The sequence below is a fragment of the Oenanthe melanoleuca genome, chromosome 3 (genome assembly GCF_029582105.1).
Source record: "Oenanthe melanoleuca isolate GR-GAL-2019-014 chromosome 3, OMel1.0, whole genome shotgun sequence".
Taxonomy (NCBI): Eukaryota; Metazoa; Chordata; class Aves; order Passeriformes; family Muscicapidae; genus Oenanthe; species Oenanthe melanoleuca.
Window position 1 is genome coordinate 87826080 of NC_079336.1, and position 23872 is coordinate 87849951.

The 23872-nt window shown below is 39.3% G+C and overlaps 1 protein-coding gene across 1 annotated transcript; it reads right to left on the reverse strand.

Moving 5' to 3' along the window:
* Nucleotides 1–236: 236 nt before the first annotated feature.
* On the reverse strand, nt 237–23842 carry INTS7 (integrator complex subunit 7). Its single transcript, XM_056486461.1, has 20 exons — nt 23726–23842; nt 23479–23608; nt 22479–22625; nt 19879–20016; nt 19356–19402; nt 18658–18857; nt 17480–17602; nt 14875–14992; nt 13812–13946; nt 13244–13341; nt 12356–12595; nt 11553–11690; nt 10659–10865; nt 7000–7194; nt 6122–6225; nt 5673–5741; nt 4493–4625; nt 3228–3326; nt 2211–2396; nt 237–1330 (listed from the first exon to the last, which is right to left on the reverse strand). The coding sequence occupies exons 1-20, from the start codon at nt 23814–23816 to the stop codon at nt 1043–1045; spliced, it is 2886 nt and encodes a 961-aa protein (XP_056342436.1). The 5' UTR covers nt 23817–23842; the 3' UTR covers nt 237–1042.
* Nucleotides 23843–23872: the final 30 nt, after the last annotated feature.

Here is a 23872-nt window from a genome sequence, read left to right on the forward strand (position 1 = left end):
TGAACACCAGGTGAAGGTCATGTTATGTGATCTACTGCCTGTGAGTCTGGATACAGTTCAGCCTTTTCTATCAAAAAGGAAGTGTGAAAATTATATACAAAGCAGTATATTTCCAAAATTCTACAATTGGCAAATTTCTATTTCAAGTTATCTTGTAAAATTAACAATTAAGCTTAGCAAGTTGGTCAAAGAATACATAAGTTTACAAAGTTTTGGTATTTTAAAAAACAAAGCCGTTAACTTGCAAGCTGTCATTCATTTTAATTTCCCCTTAAAAAAAGCAAATAAAACCCCCCAACAAACCTAAAGGCTTCAGAAATACAGATGCGTGAAAATTTTAAAACAACATGGTAATATCTTCCATACCATCTAAGACAGTGATATTCCCACCTGCAAAACTCTGCTCCCTTGCAAGAATCCCCAGATATCAACCCCTCAAGCATTCTCCTTCCTCTGCAGTGACTTGGTATCACAAGTGAAGTTTTTTTCTTTCAGCTGCATGCATTAAGTAGTGCTGATGAATTTTAATAACATACATGTACCAGCCAAATACTGGAACTTGCTATTAAAGTGTCAGAAAAATAATCTCTGGATATTCCTGCCAATTCCTTCACATTAAAAGATACACACTTGGCATGACACTCATTTCTGTACAACCAGCCAAAGTGAAGTGTTTCCCAGTGTCCTGTAAGCCTGACATTAGAACCTATGTGCTTCAAAAAACAACTGCATGGAAAGTACGAGCCAACAAACTCTTAGTGTCCCCTGCTATTGTAGTTTGTGGAGCCTGCTGGAACAGGGCTGTAAACAGAAGTTAGAGATCAGGTAGAAGTTCTTATAGTAAGAGCACAACTCTGAATTTTAACAGCTGCCTCTGCTGAATCAAGTTCAAATTTACCCCAGATAATTTAAAAAGCAACAAAACAGCATCTGAGACTTTCTATGAGAAGGATACAATAAAAAGTCTTTTAAAAATACAAAAAAAAAAGTGTCCAAGAAAAGCTTTAACACCAGTTGACCAGGACAGAGTCACTCCTGGGAGTCAAAAGCGTGAGTAGGCAGTTCTCTGCTGCTGCTGCTGGGATGGAGGCTGGCCTTGCTGCTGCTGGAGGCGAACCTGCTGAGAGTACGGGTCCTCCAGAGACTTCACAAAAATTGTTGTTTTAGGCCCAGTTTTCCAGACAATACCATTTGAGTCTATCACAGAGGACTCCACGGTGATGTTGTGGGTGCCAAGGATCACAAAGTTTAACAGGAACTGAGTGCTGAAGTAGTCGTTGTGTGGTTCCACCCTCTGCTCCATTTCATTGGTCATGCTGTCAATAGGAATCTGAAAACACAGATGGGAGGTTAAAACACCATTTTACATAAACCTACCAAAAATAAGTTTTCAGTTCTCCACTTGAGGGAGAAGGGAGAAAAAGGAAAAATCTGTCCTCAATTTTCCTAAACCAATACATGTGCATAATTGAGGCAGCTTGACAAGCTAACAAGTCTTCTTCTACCCAAGGTTCTACTTTTCCACAGAGTCAAACATCTCACTCTTCCTAGTCTTGTGCTTTTACAAGCCATTGACTTTCTCCTATTCCCCCTCAAAAAACTCCAAACAACAAAACTAACAAAAACCCAAACCCAAAACCCACCAAAACAGGCCTTTCACTAAGTATCTGTTAGCAGAACCTAAACCTCAGGCATGCAATCTTTGATAAAACTGTTGACTTAAGTTTAATATGTGTTTTCTCAGATGCTATTTGATTTTGACAGTCTGTCCCCACAATTTCCACAAACAAAACAAAAGAACCTGAAAATAACTGTAAAAAATTATAGAAACTATATGGCAGAGAATAATCTTACTCCTGGCTTGTTTGTTTTTTTCTCTGTGGAGTTTCATATAATGTAAAACTAGGCTGAGTTTTCCTCATCTCAGGCAGATTCCTAATGACTTGTTCTGAGCATCCCAAAGCCTCTTTGTTTGGAAGAAGAGCTGTTACAAAAAGGTATTGACATACTCCAGACTTAAAAATCCCAGATGCCCTCCACAAGTTATGCTTGGCTCTGGTCAGTGCCTGAATGTCAACTGGCAGGAGTGAAAGGATTACAAAACCACCCATTTATCTCATAGTGGAAATTCTGCTAGCCAGAGTCAAACAAAAGAACAGCAAAACACAGCACAAAAGGTTAAGAGCCTCCTGGCTCTGTTCTATCCACACCTTATAGTCTTGTCCAGATTTGCTCTGCAGCACTGAAGAGACATTGAGACAGACAGATTGGATTTTCCGGAAAAGGCCCGGTTTAGATCCGTGCTGAACCACTCCTTCCACCTTGAGGGCCAGCTGCTGGTTGTTCTGTACTGCTATAGGCTCTGCTGGGTTCCTTGGAGATGGGGATAGAGCAAGCTGGAACACAAGTAAACAGATCAAAATGGAATTATAAGCCTCCAGAAAAGCAAAATTCAAGGATGAAACGAGGACACCTTCTTATAGAAAAATTTCCAAAGAGAGGTTGGGTAGGAAAACCAGCAAATGGGAACATATACATTATCAGACTCATTACTATATTAATTAATAAAAACCATCAGCAATACCAGATATTATCTTTGTATCAGTTTCATTTACTTAATTTCTTCAAAAGATGTGGAAAAAAATCTTCCATAGAATAACCACAAGTATATTAAGTTGAACAAAGAAGTAAAATGCAAGAAGAATAAATATTTAAAAACTTAAGGCTTCCACTTTTACCAGAAAAAAGGAGCACTTGAGTAAAACATAAAAAAACCAAACATGACCATAGTAATATATAGTCATTCTTAGTCAGTGAGCTGATATATAGGACAATTTTCTTCAAAGATAGTGAACACTGCTTTTTAAAGGATAAGGAAAAAGAAACAATACGAATCTATAAAAGCTGCCCTCCCAGGACCAGAATTATTTAGCTTTGCAGACTCAGTATCTACAAAAATTCCAGCTACATTTTGTCTTTAAGGCTTAGCAATCAAAGAACTGAATTACACTTGCTTAAGTGACAGTCTAGTGGTTCTGAACAACCATACATACTTGCTAGTCAAGTTACTCCTAACATATTAACCCCAATGCTGTTTGCAGTTATGTATCTTCACTAAAACTCCTTAAGCTTTATGCCTTCAATACAGGCAAAGCATAGGAGTACTTTTCTCATGAAGTAAAGTGTTTCTAAAGAGAAATTTGAGGCCATATTTGAGCAGTACTTACCTTAATACTTGTAGACTGCAACTTTTGGAAGAAGTACCTTTGAAATGAAAGGGGCACCTTCAATAAGGCAATGACAGCATTGCACAGACAGGCTGTATGCTGCAAGAAACAAGAGCCAAAACAACTGAGAAAAAATATTATACGTGACACAGGAAAGAGACATGTACTTGAGGTGAGGTACTGAAACAGCAGGAATTTCCACTTTAAGTTCAAAAATATATATTAATACAGTCAGAATTACAGCCACTAAAATGACAGTGACTACATTTAGCCTCTCTGTTTATGTTATGCCCCTTACTGAAGGAGGTGTTCTGCTCTGGAAAAAACAAGGAGGCCAAGCAAAAGAAAAATACAAATCCTTCCAATCTTAGTGTTAGAATTGGCAGAGCAGGATCTGCTTGAAACACTCATACACAAAAACTCTCAAAAAACAACTCCCCTCCAAGCAAAAAGACTGGCATCTATCACAACTTAATGCAATAATTGAGTTTTAAGCCTCTTGTCTACTCCTTTTCCTGCTGCACCATGCCTCTGGCTCAAATGAACACAAGCAGTGCCACTGAAGTCACCAATTAAGTTTACAGGGTTTACCTTTGCTGTGGTTTACATGATTTACTCTTTGATTCTATTTGGAATTGGTAAGGACTGTTGGATTTAGAAACAGGGCAAATAGATGCCAGCCATGACAAACAAACTACTTTGTTCCCACTACCATGCACTCCAGCTTTATGATGTTCATGAGCAGTAAGAGCCAAAGCCAGCAGCCCTGTAAAGGAGAGTGTTATCAGCTCACTGTTTGCACTGAGCACACTGCAGGCTGTGCTCTCTGATGACCTGCACTGATAAGAGAAATGCTGCACTCACACAGCACAGTGCTCAGGGACCAAAGCTGGGCTGCTGTGTGGGAGCAGGAGAATTCCTTCTCAGCAAGAATATGAGGAGAATGTGTTTGCATGTGAGTGTGGTGAGGAGTCTGACAGAGACTGACAGTACTTGTAGTTACCTTATCAGCATCTGCTGTGCTCTTACAATGGGAATTTTAAAAAGATTTATTTTTAATCAGACCACTAAGGTTACCACTAAGATGTTTTAGCAAAATGGTTCTTGAAGTATTTTTAAACAAGTGTGTCTCTGTAGAGACCATTTGTATCAGTAATGTTAAGAAACTGAGAATGCTTCCCAGTATCTTGCCAACCACAGATACATGGAGTTCTGGGGTTTTGGACCCTTTCTCTACACAATATACATTTAAAACTGTTACTTGCCAAGTAAGACACAGGAGCATACTTCCTGTTGAGGGATTCCACTTCCTCTAGTACGTGATTAAACACAGACATCATTCTTCTTTCATATTCACTTTCAACATGAGCTGTTCCATTTGAGCTATATTCCTGGAAACTAAAAAAAAACCAAAACTTTTCATTATGTCTAACTTTCTTCATTGTAACCTGGAAGACACATGACCAAACAGACATGACAAGACATTACAACATGAAATCCATTAAGAAATGTCTTTCAAACTGCTTACTCTGTTTTAAAAATTATTTTTCCACTATTATACTTGCCCTTTACATTTAAATCTTTCTTAACTACCGCTTACTCACCACTTCTTGTCCCCACCCTCTCAGCTGAAGCAGTGACAGGTCTAACACACTCAGCACACTTACTTCCCCTGGCCTTTATTTAACCCTGCAGAGTTTATAACAGTAGTGAAAATTTCACAACACAAAGTAAGAATGCCAGTCAGGATTAAAACTAAATCTTGAAGTTTATAATCTCCTCCTTTGAACAGAATAGACACCCAGCTTCATACAAATTTGACTAATACACCTTCTAAGCAATGCTTAATTCATAATAAGTACTACAGTCACTTAGGATGTTCACTTTTATTATCAGTTATAAAATCATTGAGAGATTTTATCCACAGTATTTTCCATTTAATGTCAGCCTGGGAGTTTTAAACAGTGATTCAATTCATCAGTACTTCAACACTGTTTTCTAGTGGATTTAAGTTCACTGCTAGAGAAAGAGCCAGAGGTGATGGCTTTATATTAAAAATTTGAACTAATTTAGTGCATGTATTTTCACAACTCCGAAGGAAGCTAAGGTGCACTTATAAGTGCAAACAACAGGTATGGGATCTAACACACAATGACACAAATTAAAATAAGTGGCTAAAGGAGAGCTTAAAAGTTCAAGGCTATATTTAAGATAAGTCCAGTAAAGTGCTCTCAAGACCAAAATCAGTATGAAATGCAGAACCCAAAAGAGAGTCCCCAATCTGCCAGGTACAGCATAGCAGCAACAGATCCTCAAGCCTGCCCAGAATATAATTAGAAAGGTCTTCTGAGAAACTTTTTGAACAGTCCTTGAATTCCTAGGTTTAAAGCTCCAAGGATTTATTAATAAGCAGAAAAGGAGTATGCAGTTAACCATCAAACCTACCTTGCAGATTCTGGATCCAAAATCAGAGCTTCTATTGCATGAGAAATCAACAGGCAGCTCTGCTGTTGTCTGATATTAATACTAAGGAGTTACAAGACTTTCAAAGTTGGCACCTAAAGCAAGAAATGCAGTGTATTCAGTGGCACTTTTCCTTGCTTCTGTGAAGTAATCAACAGTCATTACTCATTTATTGAACAAAGAGCAAGAACTGTGAAAATACCAAGTTATATGCTGCTCCAATGTTTGTGTCGTAAGTTGTTTATCAAGTATTTCCAAACAATGATATGGTAATATTTATTTTCAAATAGGTTTTAAGCAATTGACAACTAATTTTTATGTTATTAACTTCCAAAATTACTTCATGGCAGTCTTCACAGAAAAGAGGATTCGTATGCTTCCCATGCTGCCCACATGAGAAGTGGACAAACTCTAGGATTTTTAAAGGATACAGTTCTACATTCCTTAGAGTTGCTGAGTCTGCATCAAAAGATGACTGATACAGATCTCCATACCGTGTAGCCAGGTTTCGGAATTCCTCCATTGAGTGTTTCATCTGCAGAGACAATGTTACTAAGCAAAAACACAAAGCAAAGTAAAACAAACAAAACCCCACACATCCAGAAAACCACTACACTGTAACATACAACACTGAAGGAATAAGGTGGCATATTGGAGAAAAATTTATAAAGCTCTTGCTTCCTCACTCAGAGAAAGATTACCAAAGTGGCATACTGTTATCCACACATTAAACAGGTATTTTTCCTGCACCAACAAAATCTCCTTGGGTTAAAAACAAAGCAAAAGAAAAAAACTCCATCAACAACCTCCTCCATGCCCTACAGTAAATCAAACTGCTCTGTCTTTTCAATCATCACCCACTGGTTCCTTCTGGCAGACTACATGGATTTAGAAGCAAACCTCCTTGGTGCTTTGTACAGTACCAAGGCAGTCAGCAGCTCTCAGCAAAAGCAGCTGCAGAATCATCCTCAGGTATATATATATTCTTCCTTAGTGGACTCAGTGTCTGAGCTGTTTCAAAGCAAGGTGTGAAAAGCCTTGCTGCAAGTTTGAGTGTACCAAGGGACTTGCTACGTGCATATCCTTGGAAGATGTGCATGACCAGAGGAGAAAACACACATGCACACTCAGCTTCAAAACACGGCCTGCTACAGGCAGCTGTTTTCAGAGCTACAAGTGAAAACCAAAGTCCATGATTCAACAAAACCCACTTCAGAAGTACTTTTAATGTCAGATATTTTTGCTGAGAAGCAAAATTCATAGCAGAGTCACAAACATAACTGCACAAGAGTGGAACGGGAGCACATGCCTGGTTGGAGATGCGTCCACACCTCTGGAGATCATTTCCTGATGTCATAGCAATAGTTGTGGCAATAGCTGGGGGTGGACTTGTTTTTAGGCTGTTGCAGGTACAAATAAGTTGAGAAAAAGCTTGCAGAAGGTCAATCCTGAGTTTCACAAATCCACACTGAAAGCTCAGAGGATTAAGTGGTGTACTAGCAGCCTGAAACACAGTAATAGGAATGTTGGCAAATTAGGTCAGAAGCAAAAATGATAAAATTACACTGCAGTGCCACTGAACAGTCTCATCAGAAAACTGAATCCTTAAGTTCAATTCTAAAAGCTGTTTTTTTCAAACTACATTTAACAGGCTTGCACAATTTCAATCATACTAAATATAAATGACATAGAAGTTACATAATTACTAAGTCATATTCCAAGCATGTCACCCTTGTAACAATGTCACTTAAGCTGTTAAAATACTGTTAGGGCACCTATTTCCTCTTTTTCCCAAGACAACCCTTCCAAGGGCTAGGCTTCAAATGACATTAGGCCAGATAGTCTTTACCATAAGAAAAAGTACACTGAATTAGATGGCAAACAAGAAACACAAGGACTGAAAAAGTAATTCTCTTCATCAACCAGAAGAGAAAGAACTGGCTGAAGTTACCCACAACTAGAGGAAGGAGTGATTTTTTTGGAACTGTGAAATGGATGGGAACACTATGAAGGCACTGAACCTTGCATTTGATGAAGGCAAGAGACACGGTCTAGTGTCTCTAAACAACAGAATTCCAGGAGGGTAGACAAGCTGCTGTTGTTCAGAAAATACAGTTCTATGAAGCTTTGCTCCCTAAGAACTTGTAGAGTATCTGTGACAGCTTAGGACATCCAGGAGGGGGTGAACTGCAGTACTAAAGGTTTGATGTACTTGTTAAGCAAAAATCCATTACTTATTTTTCTTAAACTGTTGGATTTTGAAAAGAACAACCCCTCTCCAAAAATAAAGCAGCATTGGTACTTTTTCTTAGACTCATACCTATCTTCCCCATAGCTTCTTATTCCTCACCAGGTCATTTCTCAAAACAAGAAGTTATAATCTATCCCAAAACCTAACTTACAACCATTTCTTTGCTGGCAGGAAACCAGCTGAGTGGTTTCTCACAAAGCATCACATCATCTGAGAATTGGCCAACTATTGACTAAAGTGAGGAAACATCAGCCCATTGCAACCAGTTTAAACTACTGAACTAGATTTCAACTGAAATAATAAAACTATTTCATATTTAAACCATCAGGTCTCTCTTATCTATCACTTTGATTTTCCTTCTCCAAGGGTACAAAAAAAATCCCTTTTTAACTGGAATTGTTCAGTTTCTTTTGCAAGGATAGTTTCAGAAAACCCTCTGTGGAAGAGGGCTACACTGCACTGTAATTACTGTACAGAGACTACATGCTTTTAAAGAGCAGAGTAATCATACCAGAAAATCTAGACATTTTTAGTTGCACAAATTGGACTTGATTGTGGAAATACAAGCTTGTCTCATTAATACTGCAATTTACCTTATCTGTCATGGCAAATAAATGAGTTACAATTCTTTTTGGAAGTGACAGAAATATTTTTTGGTTCAGCCAAGTTCTCTGAACACCACCACTTGCTATTGACATATTTGGAATTGGTGCTACTTAACCTATGGCTGTGTAAGTGATTTGTTCAAGTTTTGTATCTTCTTTAGATTACCAGTAGTGAAAAATAAACCCAGTGCTTCCAATGAGGCACATGATCTGTGCCAGAAAGAGCAGGACCTATTCAAAACCTTTGCTAACTCTACAACCAAGCACACAGCAAGACAGATGGGGACTGTGGTCAATATGCTTCCTGACAAGTCCCTGTTTTCCCACAGGGAGAATCTCTTATCCAAAAAGCAGAGGGATTCAAGTGCACTAACTCCCATGAAAGAACACTCTGCAGTACAAGACAGTTTTATGCATATCAAGGAGGAATTGAGAAATTTTCCGACAAGGCGCCATCTGAATATTTCATCGTTGCTAAACTGGGCTGGCTGAACATCTGCAAGAGATTTACTGACACTGTTTTGCAGCTACAAAGTGGAGCAGCTACACAAGGCTCATCACATGCACCACTGGTCTGTGGTACCAGCAGTGCTGAGTCATGCTCTGCACTGAAACAGCAGCAACAGGAAAGCTCAAGTCAGAAAGAAGAGAGCAAAAGCCTTCAGCAGCAAGGCTGTAACATGCATTTCATGACACTTTGCTCCCCTTGGAGAGGCTGAGTTCTATAGACAAGCAGTGAGTGGCTCCTTTTACAGCTGATACACTCCAGCATGACTAGGAAATTGTCCAGAGTGATGCAACAAGTCAGCAACAAGCAGCAGTAAAACCCAGTTTCCTCCCCTCTAACCTACACAACCTGTACTTACTCCTCTGGACGAGAATCATTCATAAGGAGGGCACTGCATCCAAAAAAGCACTATGTCCAACAGGAACTTAAATCAGCAGAAGAGAAGAAGACAGGAATCCTTCAACAGAAAAAAACCTCCAAACTCCACAAAAGGGGTAATTAAATTACTGGATTACAGTATGGCCTACTTAAGCAAGTTATTTTCCTGCCTATATTAAATATTAACACCTAATTAGATGAGGTCCTCCTCTCAGTGTCTTCTCGATGTTGGAGAAATCTTGAAGTGTTGAATTAAAAGCCTTATTCACTCAGCCAACAGTTCAAGACAAACACTTCAGGAAAGATGGTTCTTTCAGAGGACAAAAGTAGAAATTTATGTCATTTCAGCTTATTCAGGGACATTTTATTAATAAATAGTAGTATCTGAACTTTATTAAATGCTAATATCTGAATTGTCTTGACCCTAACTGTCCAGTAACTAAAAGAACAAAGCAGCTTTACTGAAAAGGCATACAGAAAACTATATGTAAAGCTTTTTTCACAGAAACTAAAATATGAAAGAAATTTTTGTGTGAGGCTGGATCATCTTTGCTTAAGAAGCAACTTTACAGTAGGAACTGAAGGTCCCTAATTATTAATGCTTTTTTTTTGTTTATGTTCACAGACATCACACAGCTTCTTGGCATTTTTACAATTTCAGAGAAGCAGAAAGTATTTGCATAAAAGCAGGTTGGATTTGATGAAACTGAATGCCTTCCCTCTTCTTACTAGCTTGCTGTTTGGATTCCATGAGATCACATTGTCAAATAGAAGGCAACATGAACTCAGCAGGAGGGAGGAAGACCATTGAATCCTTCTCTATGTTTCAAGAAGACAGCAGCCAATTTAAGCCAATTCAGGCCAATTCCCAGGCTTAACTATTACAATAGCTTTTATTCACCCAAAGCAAGGAGTGGAAAATTGTAAGTACTGTAACTTTAATTAAACAAGATCTGTCACATTTCATATGATCTGCTCAAGTCAGGAAATGAGGGGTGGAGAGAGAAGAAAAAGCAAAGAGAAATCTAGCTAATCACACTTGGCTGAGTTACAGGATCTTTTCTCTCAAGATGCGGTGTGTTACAACTGAGATGCCTGCACAGGAGAAGCAAACAGAGCCTGGCAGATGCCAGACATACTTCAGAACTTTTCAGAGAGCTAAGAACAGAACACAAGAAGCCATGCTGCAGCCCCCAGAAACATCACCCCTGGAGCTGTGTGCTGACCGTCAGTGATGCTATTCCCTTGTGGTAGGATTTTAAGGCTTCGGCAATGCAGGAGAGCGCGGAGCTGTAGTTGTCCTCCTGCAGGCCTGTCAGGCACTGCTCTGCATGGGAGAACTCCTTCAGGCTGTTCAGCCAGAAGTAGAAGTGCTCTGAAGCCACTTGGGTCAGCAGGCTCTGGTACAGTTCTCTGGCCATGTCATGGTTGCCCTGTAATGACAAGAATGTTTCTGAAAGGGGATGTGAAAGGAGGCTGGGGATTTCTACAAAGCTTACACAAATCAGGAAAGAGGAACATCTCCAGAATGACTCACAGCTTAAAAACAGAAACAGTGAAACTTTTTCCAATTATTTGATTGTGGCAATCCTAACAATAAATAAAAGCACAAGTGCTTACTTTATAAAAATATCAGCCTGTAAAAAAGTATTGCAATTATTTATACAAAATAATTCAAAAAGATGAGAAAAAAACCACGGGAATTTACCTCATCATCTCATACTAGGGTTTCTAACCCCAACTGTGAATTTACTGAAGGGAAAAGGGGAACAGTACATTTTTCTTCCTTTCTTCACACTGAAGAAAGAGAACCATACATCAGGATGACCTTCACATTCTGAAGAGCAGTCAGACAATAAAGATGTGCTCAAGGAAGTGCCAGGACACCACTTACTTCCTTCTCAAATACTTCAAAAGCACAAGGGAGAAAAACATTTTGATGGGATGAGTATCCCAAATGATATATATCTGAATCTGCATTCCCAGGAATTAGCAGGGAAAGTGATTCTTTTTCTCCCCCCATGTTCTACAATCTTCCTTACTCCCTTATCCAGTTCAAAGAAATCCCTGGCATTCCTTCAATCACAGCAAACCATTTTTCTCCAGGTATTTTCACTTACCATCCTGGAAGCCTGCCTGGCTATCCTGTAGGCTGTCCATCCATTGGAGGCATTCTCAAGCTGCTGTTTGATAACAGTTTTGATTTCTGTGGACAAAGCTTTCTGACTGGAAACAAATATCACTGTGGCAAGAGAAACCTAGTAGAGAGTGGAGGAATGGGGAAGAAAGTTTTATTTCAGTAACTAAAGAAAAAAAAATAATCCTGTTTTATTTTGGGCTCAAAACTACATAGAAGATTACATATATATATTTTAACTGTGAAACTTCTCAAATATCTTTTAAATAGTTACAGCAATCCAAGTATTTCTTGTAGATAAAAGTAACTGTCATTTAAAGAATCTCTATTCTGCCTTTTAACTAAAATATTTCAAATGCTCCAAATAAATTAACAGAAAGCTTCTAATTCTTTTTTAAAATTCAAATTCTTTTCCAAGTAGATGTGAAAGGATTTATCTCTCTTACAGATATTAAGCCACTTGCCTCAGAGCACCCTATATATATGGAGCTAGCTGCCATTTGGCCTTTAACCACTACTTTAGAGATACCCCAATAATTTCAATAGCCAGCTTTGCCTAAGCAGTGCCATCTGCTGGAAAATCTAATGGAATGCACTACATAGTATCATCTAGGAGATATTTCTACACTGAACACTGACATATAGAGTCAGAAGTCAGAACAAAATTGAAAATAGTGGCTACAGACTGGCACATCAACATGGACACCTAACAAATATCTTAGCTGCCTTTTAAAATACAATCCATTCACTAAATACACAGACTTCATCCATCACGGGAAGTCTTACCAGGAGTTCCTGCTTTTTATCTGTGGCAGATTGTCCAATTAATTTATAGAGGTCCATCAGGTCTCCTAGCATCCCATCTGCCAAGACAGGCAGCTGCATGGCAATGGCTGCCAGGCAGTGGCACATGAGGATCCTGGCATTGTCCTGGGCACTGTGCAGCTGCGCCAGCAGGGATTCCACCACGGACTGGCTCAGGTGAGGGCGGCACTTCACCAGCTTCACCATGCAAGTCAGTGTGATCTGCAACCCACACAATCCACAGGAACCATCAGCACAATGTCTTCAAAACCAAAAGAGCCAGGCACACTGACTGAGCTCAAAGCAGGACTGCAGAAACACAGATCTGGTAATTTCAGAACTATGTATTCTACAGAAGATGAGATTTTTCTAAGAGCCCAAGCCTTTTTCCCCAAGCTACCAAAACACATCACAAATTCAAGAAATTCAGTAGTATCAAACACCACCAGCCTTTAAAGTAAAATTACTGATAGTTTCTGAAATAGGAAAATAAGAATAATCATTTTTATAAATGTTGTGGTCATGTATGCTGCATCTCCATCTCCAAAAAGCAAGCTCTCTCCAAGATTCTCTTTGTCCTCCAGAGACACCTCCATCCAATGTTCATGTTTCATTACAGCTGCTCCTCTGAGAGGAATGCACTCTGCCACCTGCAACAATCCTCTTATCCTAGAGCAGAGAGCAGTTGTACTATAGCTATGCTCAGCTTCTCTACTGCTCTGAACTCTGATTATGGGCAAACCAGAAAAATCTTCTTTTCCCTGCAGTCTGTTATGCTTCCACCAGAAGGGATCTGGTGCACACCAGCCACTCTGTTATACAAGCTGTTATAGCTTACAGCTGTGAAGGGGAAAACAACAGGAATGTCACCTTTAAGGTTGCCTGAGCTCCTGGGGTGTCATCTTGACTACAGAGAACAAGAAGAGCTTCTAAGCCAAAAACTGCATCTTGCTCCAAAGGCAGAAGATCTACAAAAAGAAAAAGAGTTAGTTTGTTCTCTGACCTGCCATTCTGTGTCTTGGGTAACTATTCAGCAGCCACACTGACACTTGCAAAGCATGCATAAATCTTCTAGATTTATAGAGCTAAGACTTCTAAATGCCCTGTTATTATTTTGCAACAGACTTTGTGCAAAGGGCTTTCAAAGGTTGACCAACAATTCACTAGTCTTACAGCAAAGGTAAAACAAGCATTCATTTAGCTCGAGTTCTATTGCACACGGTAATTTTCTCTAAATGAGACAAAAATGGAACCATCCCAACCATTCATAACACCATACAGAGTATTCCCTGCTAGACTACAGTCCCCAATCTCCCTGACCAGCATGAGGGATCAGACAGATTTACAGCCAGGTTCACAGACAGGACGAGTTAATACGTGTTAAGTGCATAAGCCTGACTGTAAACAGAGCCACTTCCCTGCCCTTGTTTCCCCTCACCTTTTTCCTGGCAAGAGGCTGATATATTGGTCAGAATTCTCACTCCATGGGCTGCAATGCCACGGTTATTATGGTAACAGCACTCCTGTGCTAGTTTTACCAAATCAAATGACCTTGCAGTTGTAGTTGCTGCTCCTAAATAAAAGTTAAGGCAAATGGAACATAAAACTGCACAGTCCATAAAGATACCACAGATCTTTAAGTACATTTCTGCAAAACAATTATATTGATTTAGGGTTTTTTCTTGTATTTAAACAATAGGATGAAAATATTTTTCTCTCTTCAGACAAAACCAGAGACTCACTCATTCTTGAACAAAAGTTAGACACATGAGAAAGAACATTTGGACCTAAAGGCTGATGTTTCAGGACTTGGAGAAATATTGCCTTAAGAAATATTATGTCTGATTAAAAAAAGCTAGTGAGTCTATTAATTATTAAGCCATGCCAGAATGACTGAAGAGGAGGTACTATTTTTTTTCTATTTCTGCAGCCCCTAACACTCATTAGGGCAGTCTGGCTTTCAAGAAGAAAAAAAGAAAATAATGTGATCATAAATTTGAGAACAAGATACCTTGAATCACTTTAAAAAGTCTAGTCTTTTTCTACAATTTCTCAAGAATATTGTCACAAAGCAGAAAGGTTCAGCTGGTGCTGCTGTAGGTCAAGCCCACAAGGATGGAAGAGTAACATGCCAGCCCACTCTTACATCATGAAGCCTCCCTGCTACTCAAAAATTAGGCAAATCCATAGTTTCAAAGCACCTTAAGCAAAATGCAGGTCAGCCATTTGAAAGGCAATACACTTCTTGAAGACAACCTGAAGACCCAAAGGCAAAAATCTTTTTCATATACCACAGTACCCACAAAACAACAAAATCATCATTATTCATGACTAGAGTGCCCCATTTTAAGTTTATATACAATGAACATAGTCTCTCAGAGTTTTGAAGTTCAAAAATAGTTTTAGAAAATGCTACAAAATGCGTTTAGGTGAAACTGATCATTAGCAGAAAACCAAGCTATTCAAATACCAAAGGTAACCACCTAATCCAGTTTTCTTACCTGGAACACTGCTGAAGTACTGTTTAATGGCAATGGTCCCTGATAACGTGGAAAGAACAGATAACATGCCCATTTTCAAGCTGTCATAAGGAGTGTTAAGAGCAGATTCACAGAGTGCCTAAAAAACAGCAGGAAAAAATAACAGAGGTGAGAAGTCCTGAGAGCTATCTGTATGAAAAATTTTCCCACAGAAAATACTGTATTAAAATCAAACTCCTCAGCATCTGGTTTAAAGGACTGAAGATGTGGCTTGCAGAAAAGTGACAGTGGGTCCCATATGATAGAAAACATCAATTATAAGTCATTCATTAATTAAAAATCAGTGGCAAAAATGTTATCTGGTCTCATTGATCCAATACTATAAAAGATTTTAAGACAGTTTCAGGCATACTGATTATTTTCCATTATAACAATCTGCAAGGTTTTATATAAATATAAGCCTCTGAAAAGCAAGGTGTCAAGTGTCATTTCCTATAGCAGTAGTGTCCAACAGGAGTTAAGGTTCTTGGTAAATAAATTAAGGTGTATTTTATGTTTTAACTCATTTGTAGAATTCCTGTCTTGCTTTTGTGCCTTTTGTCAGATCTGATCAAGAGACTTATCGCATTTAGATTTGAATAACTCTTAAAATGCACAACACTGCCCACAATTTACTCATTCACCGATTTTAGATACTTTTTTTAGTCAACAGGAGGGACAGTAATATGGGACATAAATAGAAAATGTAAGTATATTCTGCATTAAGTGTGCCAAAACTGAATGACAAAGAGCCAGTAACAGAATTTAAAAAAAAAACCCAACACAGTTAGTTCCATAGAACATAAAATGTCTCCATGGTGTTCTTATCAGGTATATGCATTGTGTAAGGGTTAAATTCTAAATGTAGCTGTGATTTGTACCAATTAGTATTTTGCTAATCCACTGAATAGAATGGCATCAACAGACAGAGGAAGATCTAATGATTGGGGTAGAAAATGAGTCTTAATGTCTCCCAAGACTCTGATGTTTTACTGCAGTGCTATCAGATCAGCTCTCGGGGCATATCTGGAACAGTAACTGTGAAGACTGCCAGAAGCACAGAGGAATTAGCAGGATGGACTGCTCTAGGCAGCAACAGTTTCTGAAGCTGGTGTCTAGAAATCAGTGAAGTGTCCACAGTGCAGACCAAACTTTCCAACTGACCTACACAGACTTAAAATGCTGAAGAAACTAACCAATGTTTGTTGGTAAAATGTACAAAAGGCAGGCCCTGACATGGGAAAAGGAGGGTCTGTTCCAGTCCTTGTTGTATAAAAATAACTATGGAGAACAACTTCCCAACTCAAAATGTCAACTTTTTATTCCAGAAGTCAGAAAAACTCTTATTATTTCTGCATGCTATTCAGCAAGCAGTAGCAGGCTTCAGACAATTAGTTTTGTTTTCCCTAGACACTGGTTTAGTTCTGAGATCAGTGGAACTTTTTTCCTGTGCATTTCAACCATCAGGACACCCACTTTAGTTCAAAACACTACATGACCATGAAAGCCACATTACCAATGTCTCTCACTTTTACTGAGATATAGTCGTTATACTAACTAAATATAATGAGATACAGTAGCATTTTCTCTGCAAAAAAATACCATAATTCCATAAAATTCCTAAAAGGAAATAAATTTCTGGAGTTAACCCATTATGAAAATTAAAGCAGTTCACAAAAGCAAAAAGCTCTGCACACTCCAAATCATTATCTCCAAGAACTTGGGACAAAGCAGAACATGTTTTATTTCTCACATGATAGTTAACAAAAACCTGCATAGTTTTTCCTCCCAGCTGCCTCATGCTCCAACAGCACAGAACAAAAGTAGCTTCCAAGAGTAACAAAAGCAAAGAAAAAATGACCCAGGAAAAAGCAGAGCTGTAACCATGTGCCATAAAGTTATTGAAATATTTACTTTCCCAATAATTTAAACTGAAGTTATTTTCCACAGTCATTTCTATCAGAAAAAGGGAAAGGAGAAAAAAATTCAATGCAACTGTGATTGAAAGAAGGCAGCAGTAATATCTACAATCTAACACTGGTTTCCCCAAATAGCACAGGTGCACTATAAACACTTTCTCACTGATACAACAGGAGTCACAAGGCTACTATTAAAAAAACCCCATTAATTCTAAGAAATGAAATAAAAATTCCATTTGTTATTTCAAGTACACCTGCCTGGATGACATGTTTTGACAAATCCCAGAGGCTGTTTTGCTCCAGAGCACTGGTGTGTACTCAGTGTGGTAAGAGCAGTGTAAACATTCAGCTCTCATGTCTCTTACCTGAAATGGGTTTGTCAGATGGAAAACCTACTTCCTCACTGCACAAAGGCCTCCTACATGGCACATGCCTTCCCTCAGTAAAAATGCTTCAATTTTAATCCTTGAGCATCAACTTATCCAACTGAAGACATACTTCAACTGCTCATTAATACTTGGCTAGTCTGCTTGGCAGAGTAACCTAACTTAAGGATATGAAGATACAAGTTATTCCTTACTTTACCTCTCAAATTGCTCCTCTGAAAAGAATTCTTACAACCCCTTGGAAAGTTTCATAATAAACTTTAGCTTAAAAAACATACAGACCTGAATATTTTCTCTGCTCCATGTATGTGGTGTCTTGTTGGCCAACAACTTCAAATCCTGGATTGCAAGCCTCTTCACAGCCTTCCTGGGGTCGTTTTTCAAGTACTGCAGCAAAAGTTGGATCTGCAAGAAAATAAATTCATTGTTTAAGAGTGATGCTACTAGAAGGAAGTACTTTCAAAAGCACTCAGGATAAAATGTTGAGCACACTGAGCCAAAACTAATTTGAAAAAGTATGAACATGCCAGTCATGGTTTTAGTCTCCATCCCCACCCTGGCTACATCAGTTTTATGCAGTAATGGCTATTGTGCTGCAGAAATACAGCCTAAATCTCCATGTTTACTGCCATTAAAAAAAAAATAATAAAAGCAGCACATTAAGTGTTCTAATGCTGTTTCAGTAGACTTAGATTCAGCATCATCAGAAGCATCATCTGAAATACAGAAATGAGCCACAGCAGAGAGTTTCAGACAGATCAATGCTATTATCTAACAGTCACAGACACCAGCCCTGCATGGCTGTACAGGGCTAAAAGAAAGCAAATAGATTTTCATGAGTCCTTTACAAGGATTAGCTGGATGAGTCTCAAGTGTCACTGTGTCCAGATCTACTCTATAAATCACATCCATAAAGCTCATTATCAGAGTATTAAAAGAACTGTATTTTTCCATCACTGCTTTCCCATTACTTGGTTTACGGTCCTGAATTTAAGGAAAAGGTTGAAATTCCTCAAAGTTCTCCAAGAAATACACTTTAAATGCATTCTATACTATTGAAATATTCATGAAGGCAAAAAGGCACACCCACAACCCAAGACAATATACAGAAGTGCAAATTGAAGCCTGGTTTCCACAGGCAAGTTGAAGTCTTTTCAGAAAAAGTCAGGGTGTTTATTTTATTGCATGCTGATCTATCCTTGTTGATTGGAATCCCTGATTTAGAGAAAGACAAGTAATGAACTGTAAATAAGGTGGTGTGTTTGATAGTCACCTGGAAATGGAACCAGAAAAAGAAAAGGAACCAGAAAATATGAAAGCAGCAGCATTTTCAGGGTATTCTTCCTCAACAGTACACAGGAGCAACCTACCCAGCACAGCCATCACTGTTTATTTTGATCTGAGTGTTTTTAAAATGTACTTTGTACTACAAGAGGAAGGCATGCCTTGGGAAGAGTTACCTGCTTGGGAATGTCAACCAAAGAAGAAGCAGCAAGCAGAGTAAAAGTGTGCAGGGTGACAATGACCATCTTGGTGGAGGGGTAGGATGTCACCAGCTGCTGCAGCAGCTGCCGGGAGCTGGAGGCCAAGCTGGCATCATGGTGCATGTGCTGCAGAATGGGGATCAGCTTCAGCTTCAAGTCCACAGGTGTGGCCAAACCTGTAATAAGGAAAGAAGCACAGCCAGAGTTAGTCCTTGGGCTGCCTTTTTTTGGCAGTTGTGAGGCACAGAATATGTCTGGATTGCTACCACTGCTGAAAGCAGATTGTGCAAACAGCTGCATTGCCTTCAAATAATTCATGGTCTAGCTAGGTGTGAAATGACAGCACCATCAAGCATTTTCATGGTTGTTTGAGAAAGCTGCTCCTTGCTTCACTGCAGGTAATACACAAATTAACTCATCTGAAGCAACCTATGAGAGTCTATGGAAGTTTATTCATCACACTACAGATGGGCTTTTAATCTGTACCAAGCAAGTGCTTTGAAAACTTAAATTTGAGGAGGATTTAAGATAATCAGACAGATTACTGGTCAGCTAATTTAAAAACTGGAATCATCTGAGGCAACAGCATGATATCTAATACGTAAATATGAGTAATAAAGAATTTTCAGAGAAATTAAAGCTTTTCCTCTTTATCATTCAATATACACATGTACCTTGAATCATCTCACTGATTTTATTACAGATCCCAACAGCAAAATCCCTGTGGAGAAAAGAAAGTACCAAGAGAAATTAAAAATAAAAAATTAAGGAATTAAAACCTAAAAAAAAAATTCAACTGATCTACCAGACCCTGTGTTTTAACAATTAAAAATCACATCAAAGAGTGCCTGCCAAAACCTAAGTCTTTTCAGAACCACGCACACAGGCATAACCAAATGAGAAAATCAGAGCTTTCAAAAACTGATAAGCAGCACTACGTTTATCTAATATAATTTCTGTAAAATAATTCATGATTAAAGCTGCTAGTCCAATTCTCAATCTCATATTTATGAGCTTTCCATTTTAGAAAAAAAAATCTGCTGAACTTGCAGTTGGATTTCCTTACATTGTTATTGCACATAATTGTTTTGCTATAAAGGACAGCACAACAGAAAATAGTAAGGTTTCTGAATGTCAGTGTTAATGGAGTTTCCATTCTCTGTAATATCAAGAAAGAGAGAAAGAAAAAGTTCTTACTTAGACTGTGCAGAAAAGTTGGCAGCAGCAAATATAGCAGCTTCAACTTCCACATTATCATGGGAATCCAAACTCTGGCGGATACTGTGATGTGCATTCTTCCTTTCTGGAATGATAGAAGCCATGCTGCCCAACATCCTACAGAAGTAAATCACAGCAAAATCAGGAAGAACAGGGATCATGAAAAAATTATGAAGCCAAATAAAAATGCAAAAAGACCAGTTAAAAGGCCATGTTTATACAAATACATGCTCTTTCAAGACTGTTACAGAAATAAACAAGTGCTACAAGTAAGCATGTAATTAAATACATGTGGGTTGTGTCAGTGGTTTGATAAAAATTTAATTACATTTTGATATCTTTTAGCATGAAATTGGCACAGTGAGAAACTTACCAAAAACTCTTTTAAAATTAAGAGTTCACTATGGCATGATTTATTTCCAACATCTTTCACTGATGTAAGATAAGGTTATTAGTGAAAAAAGTGTAACACTTTTAGTGGAACTGCTAAAAAAGTAGCAAATCAACTTATACTTTGCTAAAAATATTTCAAAGATGCCTTTCAGGCATATTTAGCATAATCCAATTAAAAGAAGAATAAATGTAGCATTTATACTGATGGTAATTTTAGCAAGAGTTCGGTGGAAATATTTACATGGTTATCTAGCAATAAAATTCCACAGACGGTTTTGTTTAAGCAGCTCTTTGTTTCAACACTTTCTTCCTTATTGACACTATTCAAGGAGGACAAAAAAAAAAAAAAAATCAACAGAAGATTTTAAACTGAAACTGGTGAACCAACAGCTATTTTAGCATTTTATTTGATGTATCCTATAAATATATTAGTAATTTAAGTATTTTTGCAGATGATTTCTGGGACTTGTAGCAATCTGTGAAGATAAACCTCAATGCCAGTCAACAACTGCAATCTTATATTAGAACACTGAACAGGAAGTACAAGAAAACATGCAGACATATTGTATTTACAGATTTCTGAGACACCACGGCATGAAAGCATTATCTCAGATTATTATTATTGAAAGAAAAAAGAAATGGACATATGACCTAATCAATCAAAGCCCTGTTAATGCCTCCCATCTCCCAGTAGTGAAATCAGTAACAGCTCTAGATGGAGGTACAAAAAGAATGTAAAGAGAGAAAGAGAAGTGCTCTCTTCACACTCAAATTCACCTGCACAAGGGCTGGAAGATGCAATTAAGAGGGTCATGTTGGATACCATTAGTGACACAGACACCAAACCAGCAGGATAGTGACATGGAAGACAGATTAATTTTATTTGTTTTCCCACTTGACTCCCAGAAGTTCAAAGCAATCAGTAATATAACAGCATTTCCTTAAAAGTTACTGATCAGAGATCAACTAGCAATTCTAGCTAGGACAAGGCTCAGGTAAGTTTTGGTTACAAGTTAACAAAAGCTATTTTGCCACAAAAGGAAGCCCTTTCACTTGGTCTAACTGTATCCTAGGGGAGACACGATATATTGCATATAGCTACTCTCTGAGTTATGCATACAACAGATTCAGTTTTCTTCTCTGGTGTACACAAAGTTTCAACACTGCAAATTCTGTTTTGCCTGGGACCACCCACAAAATTCTAGCCATCATAAGTGGTTAATAACCAGTTCTTTTTATCACCATTCCTTCTCATTCATGCCTTCCAAAGACAGGTATCTTTGCTTTTAACTCTATGAGCAAAGTATAAAAAGCCTCCTTTATTTCACTCATAGAGTCACAGAATGGCCTGGGTTGGAAGGCACCTCAAAGACCAAACCCCTTGCCATGGGCAGGGACACTTTCCACTAGACCAGGCTGCTCAAAGCTTCATCCAACCTGGCCTTGAACACTTACATGGATGAGGCACCCATAACTTCTCTGGGCAACCTGTTCCAGTGCTCCACGACACTCATAATAAAGAATTTTTTTCCCAATATCTTAACTAAACCTACTCTTTAGTTTGAAGCCATTCCCCCTTGTCCTGTCACAACACACTCTTGTAAAAAGTCTCCCTCCATCGTTCTTGTAGGATCCTTTCAGGTACTGAATTGAGGTACAAAATTAGGGCACTCCAAAGCCTTTTCTTCTCCAGGCTGAACAATCCCAATTCCCTCAGCATTTTCTCACAGGACAGGTGCTTCATTCCCCTACTCATCTTGGTTGCCTCCTCTGGACTCCCTCCAGCAGGTCCATGTCCCTCCTGTGCTGAGGACCCCAGAGCTGGACACAGCACTGCAGGAGGGTCTCACCAGAGGGAGCAGAGAGGCAGAATCCCCGTCCTTTGCCTACTGCCCAGACTGGGTGCAGCCCAGGACACGTTTGGCTTTCTGGGCTGCCAGTGCACATGGCTGGGTCATGTCCAGCTTTTCATCCACCAGCACCCCCAAGTTCTGGGCAGGGCTGCTCTTAATCTGTTTATCCCCCAGCCTGGATTGATACCAGGGGCTTCCCTGGCTCAGATGCAACACCTCACACTTGGTCTTGTTATTTCAGTTGAGCACATTGATAGCTACCTACAGATTTGAAGTAAATCAGAACCATTAATCAGACTTAGAGTAAACCAGGACCATTAGTGCCATACATACCGCAGTGTAATAGCCCGAGCAACCGGATCGTTGCTGTGGATTACTGAGAAAACTCTCTTGACAAATTCATCCACATTCAGGATCTTCTCTAAGTGCTTCTCACTCTGCTGAGTGACTTTCAGCACACACAGCCTTAGGAAGTTGTTCCTATTAGAAAATACACGCATTTCTTTGTCAGGCTATTTTGCAAAATTCATGCACTTTAAATACTAAGTTATTTAACTACAGCTTTTGAGAGCAATTTAAAACAAGGAAATGTCTATGCTTTAGAAACATTCGAGTAGACTGATATATTAAAAAAAAGACTATTAATATATTATACATGCTTTATTTTCTGGTTCAGGTAGTGTCAAACTAAAACTCAACTCCAAAGAAATGAATCTGCTGACACTAGTGAGGAGGGGTGTAGGCAAATGCCTTTTTTGTGCACATATAGGGATCCAAATCTGCTGGAAAAACACATCCAAGACTAAAACAGAGAAGTCTAATTACCACTGCCAAGTGCTGTGCAAATTTATTTTCCTTCCAGAAGACAAGAGTGAAGATTCCATGACATCAACAATACACTTTTGAAAGATTTTAAAAAGCAGCTTTGATTCCATTAGATACAACACTTAGACAGCAGGCAGTTGAAAAAGCTATACTTCGAGCTTTGTTAGAGATTAAATTCTCACATGTGATCGCTCATCCATTTAGGAGTTATGATCTGAATGTGCTTATGGAGCAAAATTTACTCCAATGAACTTAAACCAGTCAGGGAGAGAAGACCCAAATGAAGACAGAGGGAAAGAACCGTGATTATCACTTATAGCCACTTAAGCTCATTAAAGAAGTGGAAAACAAGCTTCAATCAAGCACGATGGCAACAGACTGGGTACCACAGCGGTGCTGTCAGGCAAGCACGACATCCCGGACTCCAAAGCAGCGACACTCCAAGGCACGGCGCGTTCCCACGGACCAGGCTTGAATGAATGGGCAGGAGCAGACCGACAGTACTCACCCCACTCTGAAAACATCGGCCAGCTTTAGGAAAGCCGAGTTGATGAGAATGGGGAACGGGTACTTCTGGAAGAGCCTCGGAAAACGAACGACGGCTTCGCACTGCTCCCCGAGCTTGCCAGACCTGAGGCCTACAGGAGACAGCAGGAATTACTGCAGATACCTCCAGCCCCGCCTCGTGGATAAAGCGCTACCACGCAAAGCCCCCACCCCAGGCCGGCGACAGCACCGATCCCGCGCGGGCTCACCCTTGTCCAGCTCCATGAGGGCGGAGTTGGCGTCCAGCTCCTGCTCGCCATAGCCCGCGTCGGCCAGGAAGGACTTGGCGGTGGCCGCCATTGCTGCCGCCCGCGCCGCACATGCGCGGCCGCGGGAACCGGCGGCGGGTGCGGCGC